The sequence below is a fragment of the Gorilla gorilla genome, chromosome 10 (assembly GCF_029281585.2).
Source record: "Gorilla gorilla gorilla isolate KB3781 chromosome 10, NHGRI_mGorGor1-v2.1_pri, whole genome shotgun sequence".
Classification (NCBI taxonomy): domain Eukaryota; kingdom Metazoa; phylum Chordata; class Mammalia; order Primates; family Hominidae; genus Gorilla; species Gorilla gorilla.
Genome location: NC_073234.2, coordinates 119486082 through 119505214, shown reverse-complemented (window position 1 = coordinate 119505214; position 19133 = coordinate 119486082). Strand labels below are relative to the sequence as shown.

The 19133-nt window shown below is 39.1% G+C and overlaps 1 protein-coding gene across 2 annotated transcripts in view; it reads right to left on the bottom strand.

Moving 5' to 3' along the window:
• HCFC2 (host cell factor C2) overlaps nucleotides 1-19133 on the bottom strand; it is a 48299-nt gene that overhangs the window by 22183 nt on the left and 6983 nt on the right. For both annotated transcript variants that reach the window (XR_010129407.1, XM_019038376.4), the window contains exons 4-9: nucleotides 10972-11180; nucleotides 9795-9879; nucleotides 8024-8130; nucleotides 7729-7917; nucleotides 3622-3789; nucleotides 2656-2708 (exon numbers count right to left, since the gene is read on the bottom strand). Coding sequence is in view for 1 of the 2 variants with exons in the window: in XM_019038376.4 (XP_018893921.1) it covers nucleotides 2656-2708; nucleotides 3622-3789; nucleotides 7729-7917; nucleotides 8024-8130; nucleotides 9795-9879; nucleotides 10972-11180 (811 nt within the window). In the remaining variant the exon portion in view is untranslated. The remainder of the gene's footprint in view (nucleotides 1-2655; nucleotides 2709-3621; nucleotides 3790-7728; nucleotides 7918-8023; nucleotides 8131-9794; nucleotides 9880-10971; nucleotides 11181-19133) is intronic.

Genomic DNA, 19133 nt, shown 5'->3' with positions numbered 1-19133 from the left:
GGGCTGGTCTCCAGCTCCTAACCGCGAGTGATCTGCCAGCCTCGGCCTCCCGAGGTGCCGGGATTGCAGACGGAGTCTCGTTAACTCAGTGCTCAATGGCGCCCGGGCTGGAGTGCAGTGGCGTGATCTCGGCCCGCTACAACCACCTCCCAGCTGCCTGCCTTGGCCTCCCAAAGTGCCGAGATTGCAGCCTCTGCCCGGCTGCGACCCTGTCTGGAAGTGAGGAGCGTCTCTGCCTGGCCGCCCATCCTCTGGGATGTGAGGAGCCCCTCTGCCTGGCTGCCCAGTCTGGAAAGTGAGGAGCGTCTCTGCCCGGCCGCCATCCCATCTAGGAAGTGAGGAGCGCCTCTTCCCGGCCGCCATCACATCCTGGAAGTGAGGAGCGTCTCTGCCCGGCCGCCCATCGTCTGAGATGTGGGGAGCACCACTGCCCTGCCTCCCCGTCCGGGATGTGAGGAGCGTCTCTGCCCGGCCGCCCCGTCTGATAAGTGAGGAGACCCTCTGCCTGGCAACCGCCCCGTCGGAGAAGTGAGGAGTCCCTCCGCCCGGCAGCCGCCCCGTCAGAGAAGTGAGGAGCCCCTCCGCCCGGCAGCCACCCCATCTGGGAAGTGAGGAGAGTCTCTGTGCGGCCAGCCACCCCGTCCGGGAGGGAGGTGGGGGGATCAGCCCCCCGCCCGGCCAGCCGCCCTGTCCAGGAGGTGAGGGGCGCCTCTGCCCGGCCGCCCCTACTGGGAAGTGAGGAGCCCCTCTGCCCGGCCAGCCGCCCCGTCCGGGAGGGAGGTGGGGGGGTCAGCCCGCCGCCCGGCCAGCCGCCCGGTCCAGGAGGGAGGTGGGGGGGGTCAGCCCCCCCGCCCGGCCGGCCGCCCCATCCGGGAGGGAGGTGGGGTGGTCAGACCCCCACCCGGCCAGCCGACCCGTCGGGGAAGTGAGGGGCGCCTCTGCCCGGCCGCCCCTACTGGGAAGTGAGGAGCCCCTCTGCCCGGCCAGCCGCCCCATCCGGGAGGGAGGTGGGGGGGGTCAGCACCCCGCCTGGCCAGCCGCCCCGTCCGGGAGGGAGGTGGGGGGGGTCAGCCCCCCGCCTGGCCAGCCGCCCCGTCCGGGAGGTGAGGGGCGCCTCTGCCCGGCCGCCCCTACTGGGAAGTGAGGAGCCCCTCTGCCCGGCCGCCACCCCGTCTGGGAGGTGTACCCAACAGCTCATTGAGAACGGGCCATGATGACAATGGCGGTTTTGTGGAATAGAAAGGGGGGAAAGGTGGGGAAAAGATTGAGAAATCGGATGGTTGCCGTGTCTGTGTAGAAAGAAGTAGACATGGGAGACTTTTCATTTTGTTCTGTACTAAGAAAAATTCTTCTGCCTTGGGATCCTGTTGATCTGTGACCTTACCCCCAACCCTGTGCTCTCTGAAACATGTGCTGTATCCACTCAGGGTTGAATGGATTAAGGGTGGTGCAAGATGTGCTTTGTTAAACAGATGCTTGAAGGCAGCATGCTCGTTAAGAGTCATCACCACTCCCTAATCTCAAGTACCCAGGGACACAAACACTGCGGAAGGCCGCAGGGTCCTCTGCCTAGGAAAACCAGAGAACTTTGTTCACTTGTTTATCTGCGAGAAACACCCAAGAATGATCAATAAAATATAAAAAAAAAAATAAAAAATAAAAAAAAGAAATAAAAATCAAGTATCCAGAGTGGGCTATTAAGTAAAAAAAAAAAAAAAAAAAAATAGTTTAAAGTAGTTGCTTTAACTACTTTAGTAGAAATCAAGAGCAGGTAGGGACAGGGTAGGAAACTACTGCTCTTCATCATAAGCTTTACAGTATCATCTAAATTTGTGATACACATACACATATATAGTATATAATCAACATATAACATAGGAATATATATAATAGAAATATTATGTCTAATATGACAGGCTACTTACAAACTGTATGAGCTTTACTTGTAATAACCCCTTCCTGACATACTATAAGTATGACATGATATACTTCTGGACCTATGCCTTTACTGGTCTTCAGTCATACTCAGAACATATGAGCCAATACCTACATCAATTTCCTTGAAAACAGTCTACTGAGGTAGATGGCAGTTTACCAAATAAAAATAATGAATCTTAGTAAGCATATTCATTAGTCTCTACCAAGACCTACTGTGATGCACTTCATAAACAAGAAAGAACCTCACAAGTGTTCAATTTAGTAACTGATATTTTTCAGTAAACAAAATACATAGTAAAGAAAATATTTTATACATATTTTTAAAGTACATCTTTAGATGTTTGTTTGTGTGACATTTAGAAATGGCAAAATAATAAACACATAAGTACACATTACATTCAATTAGTCTGATGCTCTGTGTAATGCAGCTAGGCTTCTCTTGGCCTGGGTTTTCAATTCAGGCTTCTGTCACAGCGATCTGTGAAGCTTTCTTCAAAAACAGAGCTACCTGGGCATTTTCCTAAAGATTCTGCTTCACTAGATTTGAGGAAGAGCTTGGGAATCTGTGTTTGTTTGTTTGTTTACCTCAGAGATAACTCTCAAGTGCAGGCAGGATTAAGGACCCCTCTTCTAGAGTAGTAGTATGCTAAATATCTGAATAAAAATTGAGACTATAACCATAAACATCCAATTACCTTCATACACTTTTTTACTTACACTGTTAGGAACGATGTTATTACTGCCTTGTCTGTGAGGGTCCATCCTGACTCCTGAAGGAATGAGAAAGGTTCAGACTGATATGCTCTTAATTAGCTTCAATAAAATATAATTAAATATTTTTAAAGTTACATATTAAAGTTTAAAAAGTAGTATCTTTACCAAAGGTTATATGTTTTCTTAATAGTTTGCTTAAGTTGACTGAAATCCTCTCTGGAAAAATGTGCAAAATTTGTGTTTGCTTTTACTTCCAAGGCCTATTTAGTTAAAAATACTTTTGAAAAAAGCTAAGATATTTATGAAAGCAAATTAAAGCCATCTGCTGAAGTCAACTAATATGTCAATTTAGGAAAGTACATAAAAATGAACTGCAGAAAACACAATCTATCCTACATGTCTATGTGTTCTACTACATCATAATGGTAAGACATCCAAGTTTTAGAACTGAAATACAATGTATTTGAATTATCAGGCATGGACCTAATGTCATAAAATTTCTTAAACCAAACCTAATCACAGACTTTTCTGCAGTGTATGTATATATACACACACACACACACACACACACACGTACTGCAGTATATGTGTGCTTGTGTGCGTGTGTGTGTGAATTTTTTTTTTTTTTAAGACAGAGTCTTGCTTGTTGCCCAGGCTGGAGTGCAGTGGCATGATCTCAGCTCACTGCAACCTCCACCACCTGGGTTCAAGTGATACTTTTGCTTCAGCCTCCCGAGTAGCTGGGATTACAGGTATGCACCACCATACCCGCTAATTTTTGCATTTTTAGTAGAGATGGGGTTTTACCATGTTGACCAGGCTGGTCTCAAACTCCTGACCTCAGGTGATCCACCTGCCTCAGCCTCCCAAAGTGCTGGGATTACAGGCGTGAGCCACCATGGCTCACCTGCAGTATATATTTTTAAAAGCATGTGAGCACACATACTTTAAGCATGAAAATTATGTTACCTTGCATATTTGGTGCTGCTGAAGAATCTGATGATGCAGCTTGGTATGGCAAGTCTGTACTCAACTGCAAAAGATAGCCCTCAACTGTAGACACTTCATCCCACTTGACATGAAAGGAGTTGGTAGTGGCTTTGATCAGCTGTACTTGAGATGGTGCCGGTGGTTTCTCTATAGAACAATCATGATATTATACATTTAAGTTTCCAGTGTATAAATGGTTTGCCGATATAATTTGTGTGGACCAGAGCTTTGAAAACATCAGCAATGAACATTTCATCTGCTTACCAAGACAGGGAAAGTTTACTCAGATAAACACAGCTACAGTAGGTCAAATAAAAATAGTTTGGGGTTCTTATTCTATTTATTTATTTATTTATTTATTTATTTATTTTCTTAGACAAATATATCTATAAACAAAACAATCCAGTACAAAACTACCAAACTATATGAGTCTTCAGATTTGGAAATGTGTTTAATCCTAGAAGGAGTTTTTCTGGGGGAAGCTGGGAATCCTAGAAGGTTTTTGGGGGGAGGCTGGGGAGAGGCAAGGGGAGCCAAGTATTAAAGCTACATTATTTTATCTTTCTTAGAAGTTCTAATATTCTTTAATTTTATGAGCCAATTTTCAGCCAACAGCGTACATTTTAGCAATTCTGTTAATGTTAGCAAAGATAACTTGGACATGATATTTTACAAAAGCATAACTTCTCTGAAGTTAATACCCCCTTATCAAGACTTGTACTACCAGCTGGGCATGGTGGTTCACACCTGTAATCCCTGCACTTTGGGAGGCCAAGGCAGCCTGGCCAACATGGTGAAACCCCATCTCTACTAAAAATACGAAAATTAGCCAGGCATTGTGGCTGGCGCCTGTAATTCCAGGTACTCAGAAGGCTAAGGCAGAAGAATCACTTGAATCTGGGAGGTGGAGGTTGCAGTGAGCCGAGATCACAACACTGCACTCCAGCCTGGGCGGCAGAGTAAGACTCCGTCTCAAAAAAAAAAAAAAAAAAAAATGGTGGGAGGAAGAGATAAATCCTTAACTTCCATAGCAGAAAGTGAGCACATTATTGCCTAAATGAAAAAAAAAATACATCAAAGTCACAATATATGCATGTGATATAGAGATATGGAAGTAAAGAATCATTTAACAGAGTTAAGAACAAATAAATGCTTGTAAAGCAAGTAAAATGAGGAAAGATGCGAGCAAAGAACTGTGATTTTTCATAGAAAGCCTCATGGAATTCTATTACTCTTTTACATGCTATCAAATGCACAAAGTTTAACTAAAAGTGAAAAAAAGAAAAAAAAAAACAAGATGAGCCCCCTCTTCCACCAAAACTGATGCTAACTTATCAAGAGGAAAAGCAAAATCTATATTTTGCCCTTATGATCATGGCCATGATTACTTTTAGAAGAATACTGATATCTAAAGCTCATTATGAAAAGGTTTATAGAAAAACAGGCCATTCAAATCCAATTTTTAAAAATCTTTTTAACTCACAGATCCCTTAGAGAATCTGTGCAAAGTGATATAATCCCTACAGAGAAAAATTCAGTCATACACATTTTTTTCATCCAATTTCAGAGACTGAAGCTTATCCTTAGACTTTAGTTGATAATTTCCAATTTCAAAGATAAACCAGTAAGTTGAATTTTCTATATTTTTTCTTGCTTGCTAGTATATGCTTCTTCCACAGAAAGCATTTACTCTCTTGTTTCATTATTTTTTCAACTATCTTAATTTTAAAATTAAACTCTTTTTACATTACAAAAACAATACATGCTACTGTAGAAAATACAGACAAGTAATGACAGAAAAGCTTTGAAGAAAATGTATAATCTCAGCTCTCAGATAATGCTTTGGTGTGTGTCCTTCCAAGTTTTCTATTTATAATTTTGAAAACACTGGAGTCATTATACGTTTTATAATCTGTTTTTCTCATATAACATCACATATTACATCTCCAGATCTAATTTCTCTAATGGCCACTAGATTCATCTATTCATTCAAATGCCTGCTTGATCTTATTTCAAACTTAGCATGGTCTAAATGGAACTCTTGATTTTCTCCACAATGCTGTTTTCTCTCAATCTTCCCTATCTCAGTAAAATTCAAGCTAAAAACTTCATCCTCCATTCTTCCCTTTCTTTCACTTGCCACACAAATTATCAACCAGTTCTGTCAACAAGAACTCCAAAATATATCCTGAATTTATCCAGTCCTCCCCTCCTCCATTGTCACCACTATAGTCTAAAACACTTTTCTGACTACTGCAAGAGATTTCTAACTTGTCTTGCAGTGTGCACCTACAATTTTTTCCATACAACTGCCAGTGACCATTCCAAAATGTACATCAGAATGTGTCACATCTCTCCTTCAAACTTACACAAAACTTCCCACTGTACTTTAAAAATAACTTAGAAATTCTAACACCACATTCAAGGCCCTATGTCCTGTGGTCATCTCTCTAACCTCCATTCCTACACTTTCCTCTTTGTTTACCCAGCTCAAATCTGTTGCCAAACACACCAAGTATTCCCATCTCAGACTCCTTGTATGTGTTGTTCCCTCCTCCTGCAGTGGTTTCTCTGGCCTTTTTATGTGGGTAGCTCCTTCTCACCATTCGAATCACATCCCATGTCATCTCATCACAGAAGCCTTTTTTGACTACCCACCCTGAAGCAGCCACCACTCCCATGCCCAATAGCTAACACCACTATCTCATGTATTCATATGATTAACAGAAACTGAACTTATTTTGTTAACCTGTTTCACTATTGCTCATTATCTCCTTGCTGTCGTACCCCCTCAGAATGTAAGTTCTTTGTGAGAGCAGGCGCACTATCAGTCTTGTTCGCTGCTATATTCTCAGCATTTAGAACAATTCCTGCTACGCAGCTGTCAATCAGTATTGATTCAAAATCGATGTGAGGTATACATTTTTAAAAATTTTGGTGCTTTAATAATTTTTTTCCCCCTTTAGAGACGGGGTCTTGCTCTGATACCCAGGCTGGAGTGCAGTGGAGCAATCAGAGCTCACTGTAGGTAGACTCAGACTCCTGGGCTCAAGTGAACCTCTTGCCTCAGCCTCCCAAGAAGCTGGGACTATAGGCGTGAGCCACTGTGCCTGGCTAATTTTTTGTTTGGTAGAGATGAGGGTCTCACTATGTTGTCTGGGCTTGTCTTGAACTCATGGCCACAAGCAATCCTCCTGCCTCAGCTTCCCAAAGTGCTAGGATTACAGGTGTGAGCCACTGCACCCAGCCTCTAATATATTTTTTAAAAATCTTTTATTTTAAAATAATTTTAGATTTGCAGAAAAGTTGCAAAGATAGTACAGCATTGCCATAACCCCCTGACCCCAGCTTTCCCTTTTCTCCAGCTTCCCCTAATATTACCACATTTGTTAAAACTAAGAAATTATTGGTGTAATACTATTAACTATAGACAACTCAGATTTCACCAGTTTTTCAATTAATGTCTTTTTTTGTTCCAGCATCTAATCCGGAACACAACATCACATTCAGTTGTAATGTCTCCTTTGTCTCCTCCACTTTTTGATTATTTCTTAGTCTTCCCTTGTTTTCCTTCACTTTGAAACTTCTGAATAGTACTGCTCACATATTCTTTGTAGAAGATCTAGAATGTCCCTCAGTTTGGGCTTGTTGATGTTTTCTCATAGTTAGGCTGAGGTTATGGATTTGGGAATACCACCGAGGTACTTTCACTTATCACATGATATTAGGGAGTAAATGATACTAACTTATCACTAGTGATATTAACCTTGATCACTTGATTAAGGTAGTGCTTGCCAGGTTTCTCATGCTTGCCAGGTTTCTTGTGCTTGCCAGGTTTCTGTAAAGCTACTATTTTCCCTTTCCATACTTTATTCTTTGCAAAGGAGTCTTTAAATCCAGCCTACACTCAAGGAGAGGATAATTATATACTTCTCAGGAGTGGAGAATAACTATACATATTGTTTCTTCCATTCATACTTAATTATGGGAAACAAGAGGTAGTAGCATTTACAGTAAGTCTCAAAAGGCAGACATTTGAGTGCTTACCTAAAGGAAAAAGTTTATTTGTTAAATATTCTTACCTACCAGTATCAAGATACCAAAGATCCTTGCAGCAAACTTGACTATTCAGTGCTTTTTTGTAGCCATCTCTTCCACTCCAAAAATACAATCGAGTGCCGATTGCAACAGCGCAGTGGCCAGCTCTTGGTCTTGGTCTTGAATTTTTTTTATCTTCCTGAGAATCTGATACTAGGGTGGTCCACTCTGTTGTATCTGAAAAGATAGAAATATCCATGACTAATCTTTTGTTCTTAACAAAATTACAAAAATTATCTTATTAATAAAGATTAATTCAACGAGTAACTCTTAAAAGACTCACCCAGATTTAGGTAAGAAAATGAACTGGTACATCTCCATTCACAATCATGAGGTGAAGTCTCAGTATTTTCCCCCTTATGTGGGACCCATCCACCAAAAATGTACATCCTGAGCAACAACAAAACAAAAACATAAAGTAGCTTATTTCATTTTACTTCTTGGATTTGAAGTGCTAAGAATAGAAAAATTTCCTATCAGTTGACTCAGAGCTTCAGAACTATTCATTCACTTACCATTGTCAAGGTAATGGGAATAAGAAGATGAATAAAGTGGTCTTTTTTCAAGAGTTTACAATTTTATGAAGCAGTACAGAATCACAATTATTTCTCTCTGGCAAGTTACTTAAAGCGAAGAATATTTCAACTATAATATATTTAAAAATCAATATTGCCTATAATATACTAAGGGTACCTCAGTCAGAGAGACACTCAATTGATCTATGACATCCAAAGTCAAATTTAAAATTGTATGCATATAGTAACCGAAGAGGATTAAATTTCATATAACTTTGGTCATTGATATCACTTAAACAAAAAACTTTAAACTGTGTTCCTTTAGGGCCCTAGGAGTTCTTAAGACAAGCCTGATGACTGCTGGAAGAGAAAGACTCGTTAGGCAGAAATCAGGGCCCATTTGACCTGATGTCAACCAGATCTATTTTTTTTTTATGCCAACCAGAGATTTTTTTTTTTCTTTTTGAGACAGGATCTTGTTCTGTTGCCCAGGCTAGAGTACAGTGGCATGATAACGGTCTACTGCAAACTCAACCTCCTGGGCTCAGGCCATCCTTCCACCTTGGCCTCCCAAAGTGCTGGGATTATCGGCATGAGCCACCATGCCTGGCTACAGCTCTATTTTTTAAAATCCATTTTATATGTTGGGGTTTCAATGGAAAATTTCATTTTATAAAATGCCTCTTCAGTTAAAAAAATGTATAAGATTTTGTTTAAATGTAAAGACCATCCTGTTTGGTTTTGAGTTTATTTAAAAAAAAAAACAAAACTAGGTTCTAAATTACAACAGTCATTTCCTAAACTATTATATTTAATATTTAATATTATTGCAATAGTAAATATTTCATTAAATTCTAATTAAACAGTACTTCTAATTGTGGCACAATGTTGCACAAATAAGGGAATTTGTTGATGGTAGTAACAGTCAACATTTATGGAGTGCTCACTTCATACCAGAAACTGTTCTAAGCATTTCATATGTATTAATCCATTTAGTCTTCATTACAGCCTTGTCAAGTAAATTTTACTTTAATCCACATTGTATACTTAAGGAAAGTGAGGTACAAACAGATTAAATTTTCTTGCCCCAGGTGATACAGGACAAGTGCCAAAGCTGAGTCTTGAATTTAGGCAATCTGGTCACAGAGTTTGTATTCTAACCATCAACTCTATATTGCAATCTAAAGCATAATCATTAAGAGCATGTGCCTCAGTACAAATGAAGCACTACCAAAAATATGAAAAAGGAAAAGTGAGTTAGGTGATTAGTTTGGCAACACCCAGGTTAACACTTACGTAAAGCCTACACTGGGCAAGGCATTATAAGGAATGCAAAGAAGTAAAAGAGAGAGCATAAGAAAATGGCACATTAAGTATTTTAACTTCTACAGACAAATTATTTTAGCTTCAGTCAGCACAATCAAACTTTTAAGTTTCATAATCTATTTCCAAGAAACTACTAGCATTACTTTCTTTGTGTGCTTCTTAAGTTTTTTTTTAAAAAAAAAAACAGAAGCAAAATACAAAAAACCACCATACTTGTTTCCTATAACACTGGCTGTATGAAGGCTTCGTGGAAGTGGCACTGTCCCTTTAGTTTCTGGTTTTGACCATGACATAGTTTCTAAAAGTAAAAATAATTATATTAGCAACTTGATCTAACAACAGTAAATTACCTCAACTTGCATAATTTTAAAAAATAAAACAAGGACTTATCAAAATGAAACAAAGTATTTTAGAACAGTTATTTGAACATTATCTTAAACATTTCCAGCTTACATAAACTGCCAATCAGAAATTTATTTACACTTAATGTTAGTACAGTTAGCCCTCCATATCCATGGGTGCTGCATCCATGGATTCAACTAACCACAGACTGAAAATATTCACAAAATCTTTGGCTGCACTGCACATGTCTTCTTTTTGTCATTATTCCCTAAATAATACAGTATAACAACCATTTATATAGTATTTACATTGTATTAGGTGTTACAAGTAATCTCAAATGGAGATGACTTAAAGTATATGGGAGAATATGCAAATACTACACCATTTTATATCAGGGACTTGAGCATCCATGGATTTTGGTATCAGGGGAGGTCCTAAATAAATCTTCCACAGATACCGAGGGATGACTGTATTTGTAATAAATAAGTGTGCTTAGGATGCCACCAATTGTGAATTAAAAACAATATTAGAGATTTTACCACCTTAAGTAAGAGTACACTGGACAGAAGCTAGTCAAAGGTGAGAGGCACACTAGCCTCCAATCATTCATTCCTAGGATCCCTTTAGAGAGAACTACCTAAGGGTTTTTTACTGACCATGAATAACATTGTTAATGCTACATTTCCTGTAGATAGGGTAACCATATAAAGTTATCATCCCCAACAGGACATTTTTCAGAGTGAAAGGGAGTACTGTACTATTGATAATTACACAAGACAATAAGCATAAACCAGAATCATCCCAGGTAAACCAGGACATAAGGTAACCCTATTTATAGAATGCACCAGAGAGTTACTATCATAAACCAAACATTCATTTTCTCAATCTGATTTATCAGCAACCATTCATATCACACATACGCTGTCCCTGGGGCTACAAGTGCTGGTTATAAATCTAAGTACAACTCAACAAATACTGCAATCAATAATATTTTTCAAAGCATTTTTTAATTTGCCCTATTCCTGAGCCTGAATCAAGTTAAACTTACCTAAGTCAAGCTGCCATAGGTCATCCAGGCGAGCACCACACATTCCACCAAAAACATACATTTTAGGACTTCCAGAATCTTTTTTGCAATATATAACAGCTGTGTGGGATTCTCTTGGAGAAGGCACAACCCCTTTAGTCACTGGAATGCTCCAACCCACAACACCAGAGCCATGCTGTAGCTCCAACTCATAAAAATCATTTAAATATCTAGGATATCATAGAAAAAATTAAAACATTCAGATAATATATACCCTTTATTTGCATTTTATTTCTATTTATAAAGATAAAATGTGCTTACTGTGAAAAGTTCATATAGTACAGAAAGGCATTAGGAGAGCAGAAACCCCAAACCTCATTCATACAATACATACTTATCAAACACTACTATGTACCAGGCACTCTTCTGGGGCTCAGTAGTGAGCAGAAGAGATTAAAAATAATTCCTGTCATCATTTAGCCAACACTCTTATCAATGACAACTTGCCAACTGTTGGTGTTAAAACATAGCTACAAATCCTCTGACAATCTTCCCATCAGGAAGTTGGGTCTATGTTCCCTTCCCTTGACTCTGGACTGGTTTGTGACTGCTTTGATTAATAAGGTATGGTGAAAGCACACTATGTGACTTCTGAGGCTGGGTCACAGAAGGCCTAAACGGCTTAACTAGAACACTCACTCTTGGAATCCTGAGCCACCATGTAAGAAGTTCAACTCCCATAAAACTACCATCTGGGTGGCCATATGCAGGTATGTAGGGTGACAGAACCAGCTGAGTTTGTCCTTCAGCGTCGCAGTTGAGGCATCAGACATAGAAGTAACCCCTTCAAGCCTTCTCAGCTGACTGCCCAGCCATCCCTCCTGTGGCCTATTTGAATTCCTGACCCACAGAATCCATGAACATAATCAAATGGTTATTATTCTGCATCATTAAATTTTGGGGCAGTTTACTGTATGGCACTAGATAACCAGAACAATCACTATTGAAAATATTTTGATAAATATCCCTTAAGACACCTCTGTCTATGGATAAACACATATGGATAAATGAGGCATACTAAAAATGCTGCTTTGTAACTTTTAAAATTTTCACTATAATGTCATAGCAATGTCCTACATAGCTTTTTAACTTGAGAAAGTGGCACTAAGTTTCATGGATGTTTTGAAGTTTTGAGCAAAATGACTTTTGTAGAAATCTATTTCCTACAAAATTATTATTCAAGTGTAAGGGCAAAAATTGTAACATTTCAGGACATATAAAACTTCAAAGTTTAGCTACATAACTGTTCTGGGGAAAATAATTCTAGGATGTTATCTAGGAAAAAGAAAAATAAATCTAAGAATACTTTGAATAGGCCTGGCGCGGTGACTCACACCTGTAATCCCAGCACTTTGGGAGGCTGAGGCGGGCGGAACACGAAGTCAGGAGATCGAGACCATCCTAGCTAACACGGTGAAACCCTGTCTCTACTAACAAAAATACAAAAAATTAGCTGGGTGTGGTGGCAGGCACCTGTAGTCCCAGCTACTCGGGAGGCTGAGGCAGGAGAATGGCGTGAACCCGGGAGGCAAAGCTTGCAGTGAGCCGAGATCGCGCCACTGCACTCCAGCCTGGGAGACAGAGTGAGACTCCGTCTCAAAACAAAAATAAATACATAAATAAATAATAAAGAAATAATACTTTGAATAAGAGAAATGGTAGTAATTTATGGTTACATCTAAACTGATGTTCAAATATATGGTTATGAGATCTAAATAACCACTAAGAAAAACTTACTACAAAGTTAATTTTTAATATTTATCATAACCTGGAATAAGATTCAAAAATATATGGAACATACAGAAAAAGGAGGTAGGCAAAAGAATGTTTAAAAAAAGACAGTAATTTATTCCCAAGGATGACAGGATATTTTCATTGTAAACGTGTTAATTTCCAAGCAACTAAGGTATGCACAAAATTAGCACATATAATTCTCAAATCACTAGAGGGAAACAGTCAAAGAAAAATAATAAATAGGGAAAAAGTAAAGAAATGGGAAAAAAAAAGCAAAGTATAGTATATAGAAAGCAGTTAATAAGATAGTTTAAAAAAAAAAGACAAAACAGGCCGGGGGCCAGGCACGGTGGCTCATGCCCAATCTCAGCAGTTTGGGAGGCCGAGGCGGGCAGATCACCTGAGGTCAGGAGTTCAAGACCAGCCTGGCCAACATGGTGAAACCCCGTCTCTACTAAAAATACAAAAAATTAGCTGGGTGTGGTGGTGGGTGCCTGTAATCCCAGCTACTCAGGAGGCTGAGGCAAGAGAATCACTTGAACCTGGGAGGTGGAGGTTGCGGTGAGCCGAGATCGCATGGCTGCAGTCCAGCCTGGGTGACACAGCGAGACTCCGTCTCAAAAAAAACAAAAAACAAAAAACAAACAAACAAAAAAAACCAAAAAAGCCCCAGCATAAACAATGTCAAAAGAAGAAAAGACAAACTTAAAAAGTTTAGTACACGTTGGAGAAAAAAAGGTCAAATTTTCCTAAAAATCCAGATAATGACCGCTCACACAACAGACACAGATAAAAAGATATAAACTGACAGTTCACAGAACAGGAAATAAAAATTATACAAACATATATATATACACACAGACACAGATGTATAAACATGCACGTACACGAACATACATATACATATACATATGCAAATGTTTTCCCTCATCACAACTTAAAAAAATCTGGCATAGGCAAGAAAAGGGAGGAAAGGCAACGAAGCAGAGTGGATGGAAAACACAAAATACAAGGGCAGAATAAAACTGCCCTATTATAAGACAAAATCTGATCAGGGTTGGTGGTGGGGGCAGGAATGCAGGGGAAACAAAATACAAAATACAAGGGCAGAATAAAACTGCCCTATTATAAGACAAAATCTGGTCAGGGTTGGTGGTGGGGGCAGGAATGCAGAGGAAACAAAATACAAAATATAAGGGCAGAATAAAACTGCCCTATTATAATCCAAAATCTGGTCAGGGTTGGTGGTGGGGGCAGGAATGCAGGGGAAACAAAATACAAGAACCCCAAATCTAAGTATAAGCTATGAAAATCAAGGATAATATTAAAACTATCTAAAACTAATGTGGCATAGGCTTAAACTGTTGAGAATGGATATCAGCCAGTATGCTATCCAGTTCATATTGGCTATTAGCCCCATTTACAAAAGACAAATCTGCAACAAAACGATGTACACAAGTTGAAAATTAGATACACAAGAAACAAAACACAGATCCACAATCACAGTGGGAGACTTGAGCATGTCACTCAAAAGTTGATAAGACCTAGACTCACAAAATAAAAAAGCTTTGAACATTCATTTAATAGAGCCAGGTGCAATGGCACATGCCTGTACTCCCAGCTACTCAGGAGGCTGAGGTGGGAAGATTACTTGAGCCTAGGAGTTATCCAGCCTGAGCAACATAGCAAGAACACATCTCTAAAAGCAATAATAATAAATACATAAAACATTGATTTAATAGACAAAGAACCTTGTACACAGTCAAGAACTCATGGTCTAAATGAGCACCTATGGAATCACAAAAATTGACTGTGAAATAGGCACAAACACATCTTTATAGATCACATTTCCTGACCACAATATAATAAAACTAGATATTGGCAATAATAACAAAACTTTCCACTTGGAGATCTTTAAAAAATTGTAGCAAATTACTTTTAAAGAGAAAATAGAAATCAATGACAATAAAAGCAGTATGTATCAAACCCTATGGCATACGGCCAAAGATATAATCACAGGAAAATAACACTGAAAAAAAATGAACTAATGAGCATTCAAATTATTAGAAGTTAGAAAAAGCATTCAAACTAGTAGAAGTTTAAAAGATGCTGGGCATGATGGCTCAAGCGGGTAATCCCAGCACCTTGGGAGACTGAGGTAGGAGGACTGCTTGAGGCCAGGAGTTCAAGACCAGCCTGGACAACATGGCAAGATCCTGTCTCAACAAAAAACTTAAAAATTTAGCCAGGCATGGCTGCATGTGCCTGTAGTCCTAGCTACTCAGAAGGCTGAGGTGGGAGTATAGCTTGAACCCAAGAGTTCAAGGCTGCAGTAAGCTATGATTGTGTCACCACCCTCTAGCCTGGGTGACAGAATGAGATCCTGTCTCTAAAAAAAAAAAAAAAAAGGTTAGGAACAAAAGTTGAAAGAAATGGAATAGAGTTAAAGAGTTAAAGAAAATAAACTAAAAAGAAAAACAGACAGTCAATAAAACTAAAAAACGGCTCTTTGAAATAAATAAAATAACAAATCACTAGCAAGTCTGATTAGACAAAACTAACATTTAGGAATAAGAAATGAGATATAAAAATTGATATAGAGATTTTAAAGATAGAATTGTCTTTATAACTTTAAAACATTTTTAAATAAATAATTTTTTTTTAAATTTTTACAGATAGGAGCTCATTATATTGCCCAGGCTAGATTTAAACTCCTGGGTTCAGATGATCCTCCTGCCTCAGACTCCCAAGCAGCTGGGACTATAGGTGCGTACCACCACACCTGGCTGTCTTATAACTTTTAGAAATAAATTTAAAAATCTAGATAAATGGGTAACTTCTCAAAAAAAATTACTAAAAATTATGAAAGGTTGAAAACCTAAATAGATCAATACTTATAGAAGAGATTGAAAAGGCAATAAAAGATCATATACCAATCCCAGGTAAATATGGAAAATTTCTTCTAAATATTCAAGGAATTAAGTTATTTAAATATAATAAAAGATGGAGGGCTTTCCATGACCTCAGAACATAACCCTGATTACGTTTTCAAGGATAACATAATCCTGATACTCAAATCACATTACAATAGCACTCTACTCCCCCAAATAAAGACAATACAGGCAAAATCGCTAATAAATATAGGTATTATAAATAAATGTTAGAAATGTGATTCAGCAAAGAAAAGAATTCTGTAACACAGTAAAGTGAGATTTAACTAGGAATAAAAAGGTGGCTCATATTTCAGAACCTCAATTAATTAATTAAAATAATTCACAAAATTCATGGATTAAAGGAGAGACACAGTAAGCTCCAAAATGAATTTAAACTACCTCAATATACATTTCTTGTTCAAAAGAGAGAAAAATAAAACTAGTAAGCTGGAAATTTAAGAACATTTTGGCCAGGCATGGCGGCTCACGCCTGTAATCCCAACACTTTGGGAGGCCAAGGTGGGAGGATCACTTGAGCCCAAGAGTTCAAGACCAGCCTGGGCAACACGGAAAGACCTTGTCTCTATGAAAAAGAAAAAGAAAAAAAAGTTTTAAAATTAGCTGGGCATGGTGGCATACACCTGTGGTCCCAGCTGGCTACTCAAGAGGCTGAGGCAGGGGGACTGTCTGAGTCTAGGAGGTCGAGGGTGCAGAGAGCTGTGATCATGCCACTGTACTCCAGCCCCAGGTGACAGAGTGAGGCTCTGTCTCAAAAAGAAAAGAAAACGTCCTTAATGTTATTAAAATCACATACCAACAACCTATAGCAAATGCCACAATTAATGATAGAAAGGTAAATATATTAATGAAACAGAATAGAGTCTAGAGCAGGAATCAACAAATGTTTCCTGTAAAGGGTCCGATAGTAAATATTTTAGGCTTCATAGGCCATAAAATCTATTGCAACTACTCAACTGTGCTGTTTCAACATGAAAGCTACCAACAGCAACACAAAATGAATGGGGATGGCTGTGTTCCAATAAAACTTTATTAATAAAAAAAGACAGCAGGCCACATTTGGCCCACAGGATATAGTTTGCAAACCCTGGTCTAGAAAGCCTAGAGAGACACATTTATACAAGAATTGAGATATGACAGAGATGGAATTTCAAACCAATAGAAAACATGGCTTATTTAATAAATGGTGTTGGGAAAATTGAAAATCAACTAGGAAAAGAAGTAAAAAGCCTTACACTAGTCACAAAAGTATATCACAAATGCATTAATGTTCTAAACAGAAACAAAAGTGTGAATGAACTAGAAGAAAATATAGAAAATTTATTTTTATAATTTTCCTGAAGGAGAGTCTTTCAAAGCAAGATTCAAAACCAGAAAGCCATAGAAGAAAATATTGTCAAACATGATGAAACTAAACAGAAAACCCTTTTTAAAAAAGGCAAAGTGGGCTGGGCATGGTGGCTTATGCTTGTAATCCCAGCACTTTGGGAGGCTGAGGCGGGCGGATCATGAGGTCAGGAGTTCGAGACCAGCCTGGCCAACAAAGTGAAACCCTGCCTCTACTAAAAATACAAAAATTAGCTGGGCATGGTGGTGGGAGCCTGTAATCCCAGCTACTCAGGAGGCTGAGGCAGGAGAATCGCTTGAACCCATGAGGCGGAGGCTGCAGTGAGCCGAGATCGCTCCACTGCACTCCAGCCTGGGCAATGCAGCTAGACTCCGTCTCAAAAAAAAAAAAAAAAGGCAAAGAGAAGACTTAGAAAACATATTTGGAACATATAAAAAAATATATATGTAAAGAACTCCTAAGAATCAACAATAACAAAAAAATTGAAATCCATTTAAATATTAGAAATAATAAATGAATTCAACAAGGTCACAGGATACAAGATAAATAACAAAACCAAGGTTGTATTTCTATATACTAGCAATGAACAATCCAGAAATGAAATTAAGAAACCAAATCGGCCGGGTGCGGTGGCTCACGCCTGTAATCCCAGCACTTTGGGAGGCTGAGGTGGGCGGATCACGAGGTCAGGAGATCGAGACCATCCTGGCTAACACGGTGAAACCCAGTCTCTACTAAAAATACAAAAAAAATTAGCTGGGCATGGTGGCAGGCGCCTGTAGTCCCAGCTACTCGGGAGGCTGAGGCAGGAGAATGGCGTGAACCCAAGAGGTGGAGCTTGCAGTGAGCTGAGATTGCGCCACTGCACTCCAGCCTGGGCGACAGAGCGAGACTCCATCTCAAAAAAAAAAAGAAACCAAATGGATTCATAATATCCTCAAAAAGAATAAAAAACTTAGGAATACATTTACCAAAATTAGAAAGAGCAACACATACACTGAAAACTACAAAATATTGCTGAGAGAAAATTTAAAAGATTTAAATAAATGGAGAAACATCCCATGTTCATGAATTGGCAGACCCAATATTATTAAGATGGTGATTCTCCTCAAACTGATATATAATCAGTGAAATCCCTATCAAAATCCCAGTAAGCCTTTTTGTGCAAATTTTACTTTTTTTTTTTTTTTTTGAGACAGAGTCTTGTTCTGTTGCCCTGGCTGGAATGCACTGATGTAAACATGGCTCACTGTAGTCCTGGCCTCCTGTGCTCAAGCAATCCTCCTGCTCTGGCCCCCCATGTAGATGGGACCACAGGCACATACCACTACACCCGGCTAATTTTCTAATGTTTTGCAGAGACAGGGTCTTGCCATGTTGCCCAGGCTGGTCTCATACTTCTGGGTCAAGTGATCTGCTGGCCTCAGCCTCCCAAAGTGCTGGGATTATGGGCGTGAGCCACTATGCCTGGCCAAATCACATTTCTGGTTAAAAAATAAAATAAAACATAAAACTTATATCCAGAATATATAAAGAATTGTTACAACTCAATAATAAGAAAACTATCAATTTCAAAACAGGCACAATATTTGAATAGAAATTTCACCAAAGATACATGAATGGCTAAAAAGCACATGAAAAGATGTCCAACACTATTAGTCATTAGAGAAATGCAAATTAAAACCACAATGAGATACTACTTTACTCCCGCTAGGATGGCGACAATAAAAAAGACAGACAATAATGAGTATTAGCCAAGGTGGAGAAAGTAAAACTCTTATATACTGCTGGTGGGAATGTAAAATAGTGTAGTCAGTTTGGAAAACAATTTGGTAGAATTTCTTAAGAAGTTAAACAGGTTGAGGTGGGAGGATCACTTGTGCCTGGGAGGTGGAGGCTCCAGTGAGCTGACATTGTGCCATTGCACTCCAGCCTGGGTAACAGAGTGAGACCCTTTCTCAAAAAAAGAAAAGAAAAGAAAAGAAAAGAAAAGAAAAGAAAAGAAAAGAAAATAGTTAGGTCTGTGTGGAGGATCGTATTAATGTGTTCCCAACTCTTCTTTCCCGGTAGGCACAGTATATATCCTTAGA